Source organism: Mus musculus, chromosome 17 (assembly GCF_000001635.26).
Source record: "Mus musculus strain C57BL/6J chromosome 17, GRCm38.p6 C57BL/6J".
Taxonomy (NCBI): Eukaryota; Metazoa; Chordata; class Mammalia; order Rodentia; family Muridae; genus Mus; species Mus musculus.
The window spans coordinates 53,450,744-53,464,022 of NC_000083.6; the positions used below are offsets into that span (position 1 = coordinate 53,450,744).

General features: G+C 42.3%; 1 protein-coding gene across 5 annotated transcripts in view; it reads right to left on the reverse strand.

Moving 5' to 3' along the window:
- The window catches only part of Efhb (EF hand domain family, member B), a 65,291-nt gene extending 52,700 nt beyond the window's left edge, over positions 1-12,591 (reverse strand). For 2 of the 5 annotated variants that reach the window (XR_003952101.1, XM_006523983.3), the window contains exons 1-3: positions 11,688-12,591; positions 1,818-1,880; positions 808-951 (exon numbers count right to left, since the gene is read on the reverse strand). Coding sequence is in view for 2 of the 5 variants with exons in the window: in XM_006523983.3 (XP_006524046.1) it covers positions 808-951; positions 1,818-1,880; positions 11,688-12,536 (1,056 nt within the window). In the remaining 3 variants the exon portion in view is untranslated. Of the gene's footprint in view, positions 1-807; positions 952-1,817; positions 1,881-11,687 lie in introns of those variants that run through there. The other 3 variants (NM_172497.3, XM_017317379.1, XM_011246352.2) reach the window with 3 other exon arrangements.
- Between the last annotated feature and the right edge of the window lie 688 nt (positions 12,592-13,279).

The following is a 13,279-nucleotide window of genomic DNA, read 5'->3' on the forward strand; positions in this document are numbered from 1 at the left end:
CTAAAAATTAATCAATGAATTTTTTTTAATGGCCAAGATGGCTCAGCAGGTAAGGGAGCTTGCTGCCAAGGCTGATGATCTGAGTTTAGTCTCCAGAAATCACAAGATAGAAGGAAAGAACTGACTGTCCCAAGTTCTCATCTGTCCCCCACACAGGTGCTGTAGCACATGTACACACGCGCGCGCACACACACACACGCACAAAATGTGGGAAAAGGTTTTTAAACAAAAAGATAGAGGGTTGATGATAGGTCTCAACAGTAGTGTTTACCCAGAATACAGATTACCCCGAGTTCCAGCTTTAGCCCCACCAGTAAATAACTAAATAAATAAACTTAATAAACTGAAATAAATAAAAGGAGATAACAAATATAGAAGGAAAGGTAGGAAGGTAGATAAATAAGCAATTAGAGGACAGTTATATCCCAGCAGTCAGCATCAAATATTTTCTGATCCACTCAAGATCTATATATGCTCTCTGTAGGGCCTTGGGCAAAAGGAGCAGGCCTATTCGCTTAATGGCTAATAAGATATTCCAACATTTTTCTTTACTGGGAAAATGGGAATGTCGCAGCCTCATCCCATCTGAGGATCAGTAAACTCTGGGTTTGAACTGCTGCTTCCTTCGCCTATCCTTAGTTACTTGAAAACACAACCCATTGCCCAAGACTAGTGTTTTTAGAAGCCAGAATGAGGAAGGAAAATACCCATAGTAATTATGAATTTCACTTACACCTTGATTTGTACAACTTTCTAACTTCGTAAATGAATGATTAATGTAGGAGGAAAAAAAAGAGAAAGGTTTACCGGTATTGAGATTTTAGATCTTAGTCCATGTGTCAAATAAGGTGCAATTTGGGGGTCATTTGCTCTGCCATAAAATACTCTTTCTGCTCCAGCAGGTGGATATCTGAAGTTGAAATACTTCTTTGCCTCTGGGGGAGTCATTAGCTGGGCAAAGTGAGACAAAGAGACATATGAATCATGAGTTTCAAAATATCAACTCAGCTTCCCTAGCCAGTGATGACTTCCTGCATCTGAAAACTAGGACACACCATCTAAACTGTGTCTACTGGTGGAAAAAAATACTTTAAATATTATAGTTTGGGGGCCTGAAGAGATGGCTAAGTGCATAAGAGCGTTTGTTGCTCCTGCAAGAGGACCCAGGTTCAGTCCCAGTACCCACATGTTGGCTCATTGCTCTGAAACTCCAGATCCAGGGGATCTGATGATCCATTCTGACCTCTGTGGGCACCAGGTATGTACCTGGTGAACAGTCATAAGTACAGGCAAAGCACTCATACACATAAAATAAAAATTAATTTTAAAACATTTTTAAGACTATAATGTAGGGGACTGGAAAAGACTAAGTAGTTACACGAGCAGTTGTTGCTTTTCCAGGGGCCCTGAGTTGGGTTCCCTGTACCCACATGGTGCACAGAACCATCTAGCACTCTAGTGCCAAAGATGCCATGCCGTTTTCTGGCTCCCATGGAGACCTGCGCACATGTGACTTACAGTCACACAGACATCCCCTACCCTCCTCCCGCTCCCCCCCCCCCCAAACATCCAGGTTACAAGTATCCCATAATTCCTACTGAAATACATTGACTCTTAGAATTTTTGGTAAACTAAAAATGTTTATTTTCATTTTCATTTTCTTGGATGAATATGGATCAATAGATAACGCCAAAATATAGTAAAGATTCAAAACTAGACACGTTACATCTGTGCACCCTTTCATAAAGAAAGCTGAGAATCTAGTCTCCCTACAACTCATATTTGAGGAACAAACAGGAAGACTGGGACGTGCTCACCCTGGGAAGCTTCTCAGTCAAACAGGTTGCAACTCTGTATCCAACTGGCTTAACTTTTCCTGCCTTAGAGGGAAAAAAAGCGTTGATCATTTCAGGGTCAAGAAAGCCTGGTTAAGGAGTGGAATGTATTTTAAACTTGGGCTGTACCTAAAACGCTACAAATGCTACTAAAATAAAACAAGAGGACAATTGAAAAGATAGTAAACAAACAAGTAGCAGAAATGCATCCCGGTAAAGTCGGGCGTGGTGGCGCACGCCTTTAATCCCAGCGTTTGTGAGGCAGAGTCAGGCCGATTTCTGAGTTCGAGGCCAGCCGGTCTACAGAGTGAGTTCCAGGACAGCCAGGGCTACACAGAGAAACCCTGTCTCGAAAAATCAAAAAAAGGAAAAAAAAAAAAAAAAAAAAGAAATGCATCCAGTAATTCTGTGACATTACGCAGTGCTTACCTGTTGGAAACACTGTTTTGCGGTAAATCTCTCCAACCCAAACATGGCCCCGGCAATGAAAACACAACTCAGTTAATATGAATACATGCTGTGCACCTAGATTGGGCAGATCTACTGCTACACTACCATCTTCCACATCTTATGGGACCCCTTAGAATTTGTGGTTTCTCCAGGCCATGTGCTTCTACTCTGCTTTTCTACTTCTTCCTCCTTCTCTGTGTCCTTTCCCTCTTCCATGGAATCAACATCAAATATAATGAGCCCCAGGGCTATCGACAACATTTCCCTCTTTCCAATTAAAAGACTATTTTATCTCAGATATAATTGAACATAACTATTACTATTTTGTGATTTATGAAGTAAAAGAGACCTAACACCCAATCCATCATCTTTGTTAATTAAATAGAACCTCTGTCATCTATCCTTACTTAAAAGACTATAGTTCTGCACCTGGCTGTCTTGGCTTTAGATTGGATGCCATCTGAAAACCATCCTCTCAAAACTGTTCCTCTCAAAGTAAAAAGCCTTGGTTGGCTAGGAGACTATGTAGTTTTTCAACCCCATCAGAAATCCAAGGAGGACTGGTATTAACTGAAAATATATAGGAAGCCTAACATAGCTTCCAAAACTTAGCCAATTTATAGAGACCACTGGTCACTTGGACAGTCCCTTACTTTAACACATTGGAGCATGAGTCTTCAGCGTATTGGCCAGGGCCATCTGACAGACTTAGAGAAACAGGAATAATAAGGACTAGCCTACTCTGTCTCGTCAGAATCAAGCTGTCCTAACCTATAATTGTGTCCTTTCTTTGGACAGCATTATTTCTGTAGATGAAATGAGGCAATTCTTGCCTAGTGGCTGTCTCACCACAACTGGAGTAACTCAAAGATGCTCAGTTTCTTCTTTGAATCCAAGATAGGGAAAGCTGTGAGGAGCAGACTAGTCTCAACAACAAATGAATAATCATTAAACATCACATTCTGTGGACTTCTGACATTTTTGAAAACCGACTATCTTTGTGAAGTAATCTAGACTGTTCTCTGTTACCTACTCTCAGCCATTTCTAATTAAAATAACTGAAAAGTCCCTAACAATAAACTCAGAGCCGTGAATTCCCTATTTGGCCCTTAACTCACAGGCTTAAACATCTCAGATCTGTTTATAATAACAGCAATAGAAGGTCCAAGCCCTGTACTTCAAAATTTTTAGTATCAAAGACAACCTATAATAACCCACTAAGTTATTATAGGTTGGGAAGGGTAAGGAAATGGGGGAGTTGGTTGGCCTTAAGAAGGCCATATCAATGATTGTATTAGTCTCTGATGTCTGTGTCCTGACTGGATCCAGATGAAAAACCAAGACATTAGGAGTTCAGGCAGGTCAGTTCAGCATGTCTGATGATGAAATTCACCAAGGCTGTATATTCTGTAATATATAAGTCTCAAAACAAAGTTTTAGTATCATCAAAATAACCTTTTTGTTTGATTCTCTGGAATCTAGTTCTCTCGGGGTCTCCCTCTATCAAATCTGATCCATAGAACTCTGGAAGGTGTAAATACCTTAATCACCTTGTCCAAAAACACAAAGAAAAAACCTTTTCCCCAAATCAGTATATCCTTCAGCCGGTAACCAGGAAAACCTGGAGCTTGCCTTCTGTCCCAGAGGAACAATAAAACAACCACAATACTCAAAATCACACACATTTTAACCTATTTAGGCTTTTCTAATTTGTCATGTCAGGATATTAACCCAAAATTCCTGTGGAGCCCACGTTAGACAGAATATGAGTCTCCTGCAGACTTTATCATACCATCTTTAAAACAGTTGATTCATACTTCCATTTTCCTTTCCTTTCTCCTTTCCTTTTCACTTTCCTTTTCTTTCCATTTTCCATTCCTTTCCTCTTCCCTTTCCTATCCTTTCCTCTTCCCTTTCCTATCCTTTCCCCTTTCCTTTCCTTTTCCCTTTCCCTTTTCCCTTTCCTTTCTATATCTGCTTATAAGAGGCAGCTTGTCAAACCAGGATTTAAACCCAAAATTCCTGTGGAGCCCATGTTAGACAGAATATGAGTATCCTGTAAGTCTTATTAGAGCAATATATCTTTATACCATCTTTAAAACAATTAATTCAAACTTCCACTAATATCTGCCTATAAGAAGCAGATAGTTTTTCATTGTTAAGCTCTCTGCCTAGAGCAGCAATCCTGTTATACCATCTCTCTCTTGTGCTTGCTACCTTGAGCCACAGACATTTATTTAATACCTATTGTAATATTTATGTTATGTTTTCTACATGGAGCCACAGACTTCTACTAATTAATACCTGTTCATAGAAGGCGATTATCACTGCTTTACTTGGAGTCAGTGACGAATATTCCCTATCTGGTTCTGAACCACAGGTGAAATTTCCCATAATAAGCTCTCTGCCTAGAGCAGCCATCCTGTCTGTTGTGCTCTCTACCTGGAGCCACAGACTTCTATTAATTAATACCAGCTCATAGCAGGTGATTATCTCTGCTCTCTCTACTTGGAGTCAGTGTCTTATATTCCCTATCTAGTTCCGAACCACAGGTGAAATTTCCCATCTTCAAGTATTAATAAAAGGTTCTATTTCTCTCTTTATATCAATGAATTATATGGTCCGGAGCCTTTTGTACCTTTGTTTCCTGATTCTTTATTCACAGGGAAGAACTGAATGTAGAAAGACACTCCTTGTCTGTGTCTCTGTTTGGGGTTGGGGGAGGCAGAGTGGGGAGAGAAGGATACAGGGAAGCAAACACAGAAAGGTTCTGTCAGGTGTAGATGTCTCTCTGCTGTTCTCTGTAGGCCCCTCAAACCCAGTCAGTTTCAAATCCACCCTGCTGCAGCCTATATTACTGTCCAACCCCCATTCAGGAGTTGTGAGGCAGTAAATTTTTATCTCAGGTTAGTTGAGTTCAAATCAATATATTGGGCAACATTTTGTTGTGGTAAATTTCTCCAACACAAACATGCCCCCACAATGAAAACACAACTCAGTTAATATGAAGACATGCTGTGCACCTAGATTGGGCAGATCTACTGCTACACTACCATCTTTCACATCTTATGAGACCCCTTAGAATTTGTGGTTTCTCCAGGCCATGTGCTTCTCTGCTCCATGTTCCTCCTCCTCTGCGCCCTTTCCCTCTTCCATTTTTCTCCTCCCTCTCTCTCTCCACCTTCCCTTTTATCTGCCCTATCTTGAGCTCTCCTTTATTTTACAAATTAAGGTGGGAAGCAGGTTTACAGGAAATCACCTGGGTGCTGACTCATTCCTAGTTTGCAGCCACTCACAGGAGAATGGAATTAACATCAAATATAATGAGCCCCAGGGCTACCCACAACAACTCTGTGTTTCTTTTTCTGGTTTGTTTAGGTCTGGAACTGGCTTTGTAGTGCAGGATGACCTTGAACTTCTAATTCTTGCCTGCCACCTCCCCAGCACAGAGATTACAAGTGTGTGCAATGTCAACGGGCTTTTTATTCTCTCTCTTTTTTGACTGAGGATTTCACTCAAATTTATGGCAGTCCTCCTGCCTCTGCCACCTTGGTGCTGGAATTACAAACATTAACATGCTTGGCCACAAAAACAATCTTAACGTTTTTTTCACTTGTTAATTATTTCATTTCCAAATGTATGAAATATATGTGTGTTTCAAATAAATTTGTTTTAAAGTACAGATCTTATGTCGCCCAGGCTGGTCCCTAAATCATACTTCCCAGTGTCAGCCTCTAGAATTGAACAAACTCTGACAGAAGCCCAGAAAATATTTTCATACTTACTAGCATGTTACTTGTAGTTCCTCGAGAGAATGATTCAAATAGTACTTGGCTTTTGCCCACTTATTTGTAACTTGGGTCTTATCTGTCCTTCCACTGCTCTTGGCAAAGTTAGAAAGAATCTACTCCCAAAACCACAACACATATCTGTTTCCCCTTTATCTATTTCAAAGTGGATGATATTTTTACATTTGTGCACATTACTCTTTTAAAAACTGAAAGGATTGGAAACTAAGCATGACTGGTCATTCCTGTAATCCCAGACTCAAGAGCCTGAGACAGGGGTATTCCCAAGAGTTCAAGGCCAGCAGGAATTACAATGGCAAAATCCTGTCCAAAACAAATAAAAAGAACAGGGACTTGGAGATATAGCTCAGTTGGTAGAGAGTCAATCAGACATGCATGAAGTTCTGGGTTTGACCACCAGCACTGCACAAACCAGGCATGGTAGTGCACACCTGCAATATTAGCACTTGGGAGGTAAAGGCAGGAGAAATATATATATATATATATATATATATATATATTTTTTTTTTTTTTTTTTTGGCTTTTCGAGACAGGGTTTCTCTGTGGAGCCCTTGGCTGACCTGGAACTCACTCTGTAGACCAGGCTGACCTCGAACTCAGAAATCCGCCTGCCTCTGCCTCCCAAGTGCTGGGATTAAAGGCCTGTGCCACCAACGCCCGGCGAGAATTAGATATTTAAAGTCATCTTCAGCTACCTAGAAATTCCAAGACTAGCCTGAGATTCATAAGACCCTGAAAAAAAAAAAAAAAAAAAAAAAACCTCTAAGAATCAAAATATCTTTATCACTTAATATCAAAATATTTTTATCACTTAAAAATATGCAATGGAATTTTGAGCTGAAGTTAAGTTAACAAGAACCAACAGACATAGTATGAGTCCCGTTCTGCTTCAAGTAGGATTTTGACTTGCTTGTATGAAGTGTCCCACAACTCAACAAGAACAACTCTTAGCACCCGAGGACAGTCCATCCAGATGATCCTGCAGAAACACACTTCTGGTTTCATTCTATTGCTGTGATAAAACACTAAACAAAATCAACATAGGGGAGTAGCACATTTATTTGGCTTACACTTGCAGGTGACAATCTATCACTGTCAAGGGGAGTTGGGGCAGAAACTCAATCAGACCTACCTGCTATTTGACACACCACCTCTGATGAAGGAACTCACAGTCAAGAGAAGACAGAAGAAACGATAGAAGCACACTGCTTGATGGCACACTCACTCATGCTTAGCATTCTTATGCAGCACAGAAACACTTGCCTGGGGAATGATGCCGCCTACAGTGGGCTGGGCCCTCCTCTATCAATTAGTAATCAAGACAATTCCTCTACAGAAATGTCTACAGGTACTACAGGTCAATCTAATCTGGGCAATTTCTCACCTGAGATTCCCTTCTACAGTGACTCTAAGCCAATGGTTCTCAGCCTGTACGGTACAACCCCTTTGGTGGTCATCTGCATATCAGATATCAGATATTTATATTATGATTCATAACAGCAAAATTATAGTAATGAAATAGCAATGAAAATAATTTTATGGTTAGGGGTCACCACCATAACAAGAAGAACTATATTAAAGGGTCACAGCATTAGGAAGATTAAGAACCACTCCTCTTGGCTATGTCAAGGTAAAGTACACAGTCTCTACCAAAACAGCCTGTGTCTTGCATTATTTATCCCTAAATACTTCCTAGATGCATCTCTACAATTTATCATTCCTTGAACTAACTCTCTCTCTCTCTCCTCTCACTCTCCCTCTTTCTTTCTTTCTATTTCCTCCTTCCTCACTGCCTCTTCCATCCTCCCCCCCCCCACCTTCTCCCATCTCTGTATTGCCCAACTGGTCTGAATTTACCATCCCATCCTCTCACCTCAGGTTCCTACGTAGTTGGGATTCATAGACGTGAGCCACTGTGACCAGCTTCTCAACCTCTCTTTTGTTGAAGTGCTAATAAGTCCCTGAGTCTAACAATCATTTCGAGGCTCCCTCATTTTCTGTGAACCCCTGTGCCTATAATGATGTGCAACTTTTCTGCTTAATCTTTCTTATGATAGTTTAATTCATATTTCTGCAGCTCATAAACTGAAAATAGCAAGTATAAAAGCTTGCCTCTGCAATAATTCAGTGGAAACAACCTCATGGGTTCTGATCCCAAACAAAACAAAATTACTTTGCATTTATAGTGAAATGTTTGTTTATTAAATAATGAAAAAAGACCATTTTTCAATGTTGAAAAAACCGTGTGTAGCATGGAATTTGGTGGAAAAAAATCAAAGAAGGGTGCAGAACTCAGCTCTCTGTTGGCCTTATTAGCCATGTTTAAACACTGCTAGCTACTCATTCCTTTGCTTTGCTTTCTTTTGTTTTTCAAGACAATTTCTCATTCTATATCCAGGCTAGCCTGAATTTGTGACAATCCTTGTGCCTCAGCCTCCTGAAAGCTGGGATTACAGGTGTACTGGCTGGTTTTGTGTGTCAACGTGACTCAAGCTGGAGTTATCACAGAGAAAGGAGCATCCCTTGAGGAAATGCCTCCTTGAGATCCAGCTGTAAGGCATTTTCTCAACTAGTGATCAAGGGTGGGAGGGCCCATTGTGGGTGGTGCCATCCCTTGGCTGGTAGTCCTGGGTTCTATAAGAAAGCAAGCTGAGAGAGAAAGAGGGGGAGAGGGCAAGGGAGGGAGAGAGATGCTTACATGATAGCTCATAACTATAATCTTGACAACTGGCAAGGCTGAAGCATGAGCATCACTGAGTTTCCAGGCTAGCCTTCACGTCAGTGTAAGATGAGACTCTGCCTCAAAAGAAAATATTAAAAAGTAAAAGAAAAGAAGAAAAAGAAAGGAAGGAAGGGTAAATGTGTGGATGGAAGAGTGGAAGGTGGCAGACATAGATAATTTAAAACTATGCTCTTTGGAAGCTGTCTTTGTTAGGGTTTTTGTTGCTTCAGTGAAACGCCATGACCACCCTGACCAAAATGCAAGTTGGAGAGGAAAGGGTTTATTTCCACTTATACTTCCATATTGCTGATCATCATCCAAGGAAGCAAGACAGGAACTCAAACAGGGCAGCAACGTGGAGGCAGGAGCTGAAGGAGAGGCCATGGGCTGGGCCCTCTCCCATCAATCACTAAGAAAATGCCTTACAGCTGAAGCTTCTGGAGGCATTTTTTTTTTAGTTTTTTTATTGGATATTTTCTTTATATACATTTCAAATGCTATTCCGAAAGTTCCCTATATCCTCCCCCAGCCCTGCTCCCTTACCCACCCACTCCTGCTTCTTGGCCCTGGCTTTCCCCTGTACTGGGGCATATAAAGTTTACAATACCAAGGGGCCTCTCTTCCCAGTGATGGCCGACTAGGCCATCTTCTGCTACATGTGCAGCTAGAGACACGAGCTCTGGAACTGAAGGGGTCTGCAACCCTGTAGGCATTTTTTTTTAATTGAGGTTCACTCCTTTCAGATAATTGTGGCTTGTGTCAGGTTGGCATAAGACCAACCAGCACAGAAGCCAAGGGCCCGAATACATAGAAAAACGTTCGGGTTGTAGCCTTAGACCCCAAATTCTGAGCTACGGCCCTGATTGATCAGTCTTAGGTGTGTGTACAATAAACCATCCCTGTCTGACTGAAATCAGTGTTTGTGTGGTTTGTGAGGGTGATTCCCAAACCCCAACAAACAGTTTCTTCTTTGGGGTGAAGCAAGTATGAAGTCAGCCTGGGTTCTATAACACAACACTTTGTCTCAAAAACAAAAGTGAAGCAGGAACAGTTTTGGTTATCCTGTGGCTTATTTACTATACCCAAACATTACTGAGGAATGGAAGCAGCAGTACTGTGGTGGTTTGAATATACTTGGCCCAAAGAGGTGTGCCCTTACTGGAGTAGGTGTGACCTTGTTGGGGGAAGTGTGATCTAGCTGTCTGGAAGTCAGTCTTGTCCTGTCTGCCTTTGGATGAAGATGTAGAACTCTCAGCTCCTCTGTACCATACCTGCCATGCTCCTGCCTTGATAATAATAGACTGAACCTTTGAACTTATAAGCCAGACCATATTAAATGTTGTCCTGAGAGTTGCCTTGGTCATTGTGTCTGTGCACAGCAGTAAAACCCTAACTAAGACAGATAGCTAGAATACAGAACTTCGTTGCATGCTAAGCAGCCAGTCTTCCACTGATTTGTGAATTGACACCTTCCTTTTATTTCTTGGTTTGGTTGGTTTTGGTTTCGGTTTCTGAGCAGAGTCTCACCTTGTAGCCCGAGTTAGCATGGGATTCATAACAATCCCTCTGTCTTGCCCACCCAAGTGCTTGGATCCCCACCACACCCAGCTCTGATTCTTTCTTCCCTTAAGCCTTTTGCCTATCCTGTTTGTAAAGCATTTCTATGAGATTTGTGATAAAGAATGCATTTCTATAAAGGAAGAAAAAATTTTAATCTCCCTTTTGACACCTGTGAAATATTCATTTCATTGCCTGTCTCCACCACTGGATTAAGCTTAAACTACAGAGCAAAGGACATACACTTTCCATCTCATGTTGACCTGGACTCCCACAATGATGACTACAAGAGTTTGCTGAAGACAGACAATGCCAAGTGAACAATGAACATAAAAGACATGCCTCTCCCCACTCACCATATGAAAGTGAGAAATCTTGGTAGTGTCAGGGTGTGAGAGGGTTGAGGAGATGGAGAATGGGGAGAAAATAAAAGTCAAAGGTAGAGAGAGAAGGAAATGAGGAAAAAATCACAGGTGTGTAAACGGCAGCAAGCTAGCACCTAGAGAAGGAAGGCAGGGACTCAGAAGACTTCTAAGGAACTTCTGCAAAGAGTCCAGTATCAAAAGGGTTAGAATCTGTACTGGTGGTGGGCAGTGGTGCCATACACCTTTAATCCCAGTTATCTGAGGCAGAGGCAGATGAATCTCTGAGTTGTCCAGAAGACCCAGGGCTACTCAGAGAAACCCTGTCTCAAACAACAACAAAATAACAATATAATTGCATTCTTAATAATAATAACTACAGTCTTTAAAAATAATATTTACTGGCTAGTTTTATGTCAATTTGACACAAGCTGGGGTCATTTAAGAGGAGAAAATTGAGAAAATACTACCATAAGATCAAGCTGTAGGCAAGCCTGTAGGGCATTTTCCTAATTAGTGATTTATGGGGGAGGTCCCAGATTATGGGTGATGCCATTCCTGTGCCAATAGTCCTGGGTTCTATAAGAAAGCAGGCTGAGCAAGCCACAAAGAGCAAGCCAATAAGCAGTACCTGCGCATGGCCTACCTCAGCTCCTGCATCTAGGTGTCTGTCCTGCTTGAGAGTTCCTGTCCTGATTTTGATGAGGAACTGTGATATGAAATCATTAGCTGAATAAATCCTTTCTTCTCCAACTTGCCTTTGGTCATAGTGTTTCAGCATAGCAATAGCAACCCTAACTACGACAGAATCCCAATGAAAACTTTGCTATTTGTCTCTAAAAACACAAACCAGCCTCACTACTACAACATCTCAGGAAAGACATGGCTATCCACGAGTTCCAGGGGAAACCCTAGGAGAAACAAACAAACACACACAATAACATGAACTTACACTTGGCCAGCAAGGCACCCGATCAAAGAACTTCCCTGAGTATATGGGCCTGATGTTCCCTGGAGGCTCCACTCCGGGTTCGGTGCTGCCGGGCTCCTTTTTCTCTTCCGGTTGTTGGGCAAATGGACATTCAGAAGGTTCTCTTACTAAACCTATTAGAGGCTCTGTATTCTTGGCTTCATCTGATTCCTGAGTTTGTGGCAACCCGATGTCTACCTCCTTAGGGGGCATCTCTGGGTAGGGGTTCATCACGACACAGGTGGGTTCTTTTTCCGGTTCTTTTCTCAGTTCCAAACCTACAACAGGTTGCTTTTCCACTACAGCATCCGTCCAAGCAGAACCCCAGGCTAAAGGCCTCCTTCTGCTCTCTGCCGCCAGCGGACTTGCATGTACTGTGCTGAAAGGAGGGTGTAGTGTCCCTCCGTAGCGAAGGCGAGGCGGAAGGCCCTTGTTTTCTGGCCCCACTCTTCCTGGTAACACACCCAGAGGTTTTGATCCCTGGAAGGCAGAGCCTTTGTGAAGTCCTAAATTACCCATCTCTGTGGGTGTCCCAGAAATAGTATGTCTTTCTAATCCTACTCCAAGAGCATGGCAAGGTGGCGATTTTGCTTCTGATGATCCCATCCTCTCTCTCCATTTTCGATCTTGTTCTAGTCTCAAGTCAAACCCCAGCTCCGTGGGAGATTTTGACCCCCTAAGTACCCTGTCTCTTATATCGTCCTTTTGCTCTGGGGTGAGTCCAAGTTCCGAGATTTCAGGTGCTCTCGTCCTTCTCAGGGAACTCATCTCTAACGGAGAAGCTGAAGTTTGCAAAGGTTTGGGGGACCCCACTCTCACAAACGAACACATACTCCCAGTACTCCGTGCAGACTACTTCCTGCCTAGGACACTGGATGGAGTCTGTTTATTCCGTTACCTGGGAAACAGACTTGGGGCGGGGCTTGGCGAGCAATTCTTCTCTGTAACCCGCCCCGCCCATCTTTCTTTCTTGGTCGTGCTGTTGGCTTCTCCTTTTCTTTCCCAGAATCCCAGTTTCTGTTTCGTGCTCCTTCACTATCTCTGTTTCTCCTCTCTGTCTCCGCTCCCCCGCCCCCCCCCCGTGCCTCTCTCTCTCTCTCTCTCTCTCTCTCTCTCTCTCTCAATATTATTTTCATTTATGTGTATGCGAGTGTGTGTGTGTGCAAAAGTTACAAAAGCCAGATAGTCGCGGGCCCTGGAGAAAGCTTTCAAAGGCTGAGCCATCTCCCTAGCATCAGTCTGTGTTCACCCCGAATCCCCAACTTCTCCCTCGCACATTCAGGTGGATACTAAACCTGATGTTTGCCAAGTTCTCTTCCGTTTCCCAAGTTATACACTCCTATTTTGAGCTTTAGTAAACCATGGTGCAGTTGCAGAACTCAGGAGGTTGAAGCAGGAGGATAGCCATGAGTTCAATGTCAGCCTAAGGCAAAAGAAACTCGGAAAGAGAAAGGGAAGGAGATATAGATACACATGGCTATCAGCTTCTTTACTGGTGATCTGACTGAAAATCATCTTGCAGTGATTGTTCCTCCTAGGTCTTTCCTTTCCCACAAGTCTCTCCAGTGCTTGGA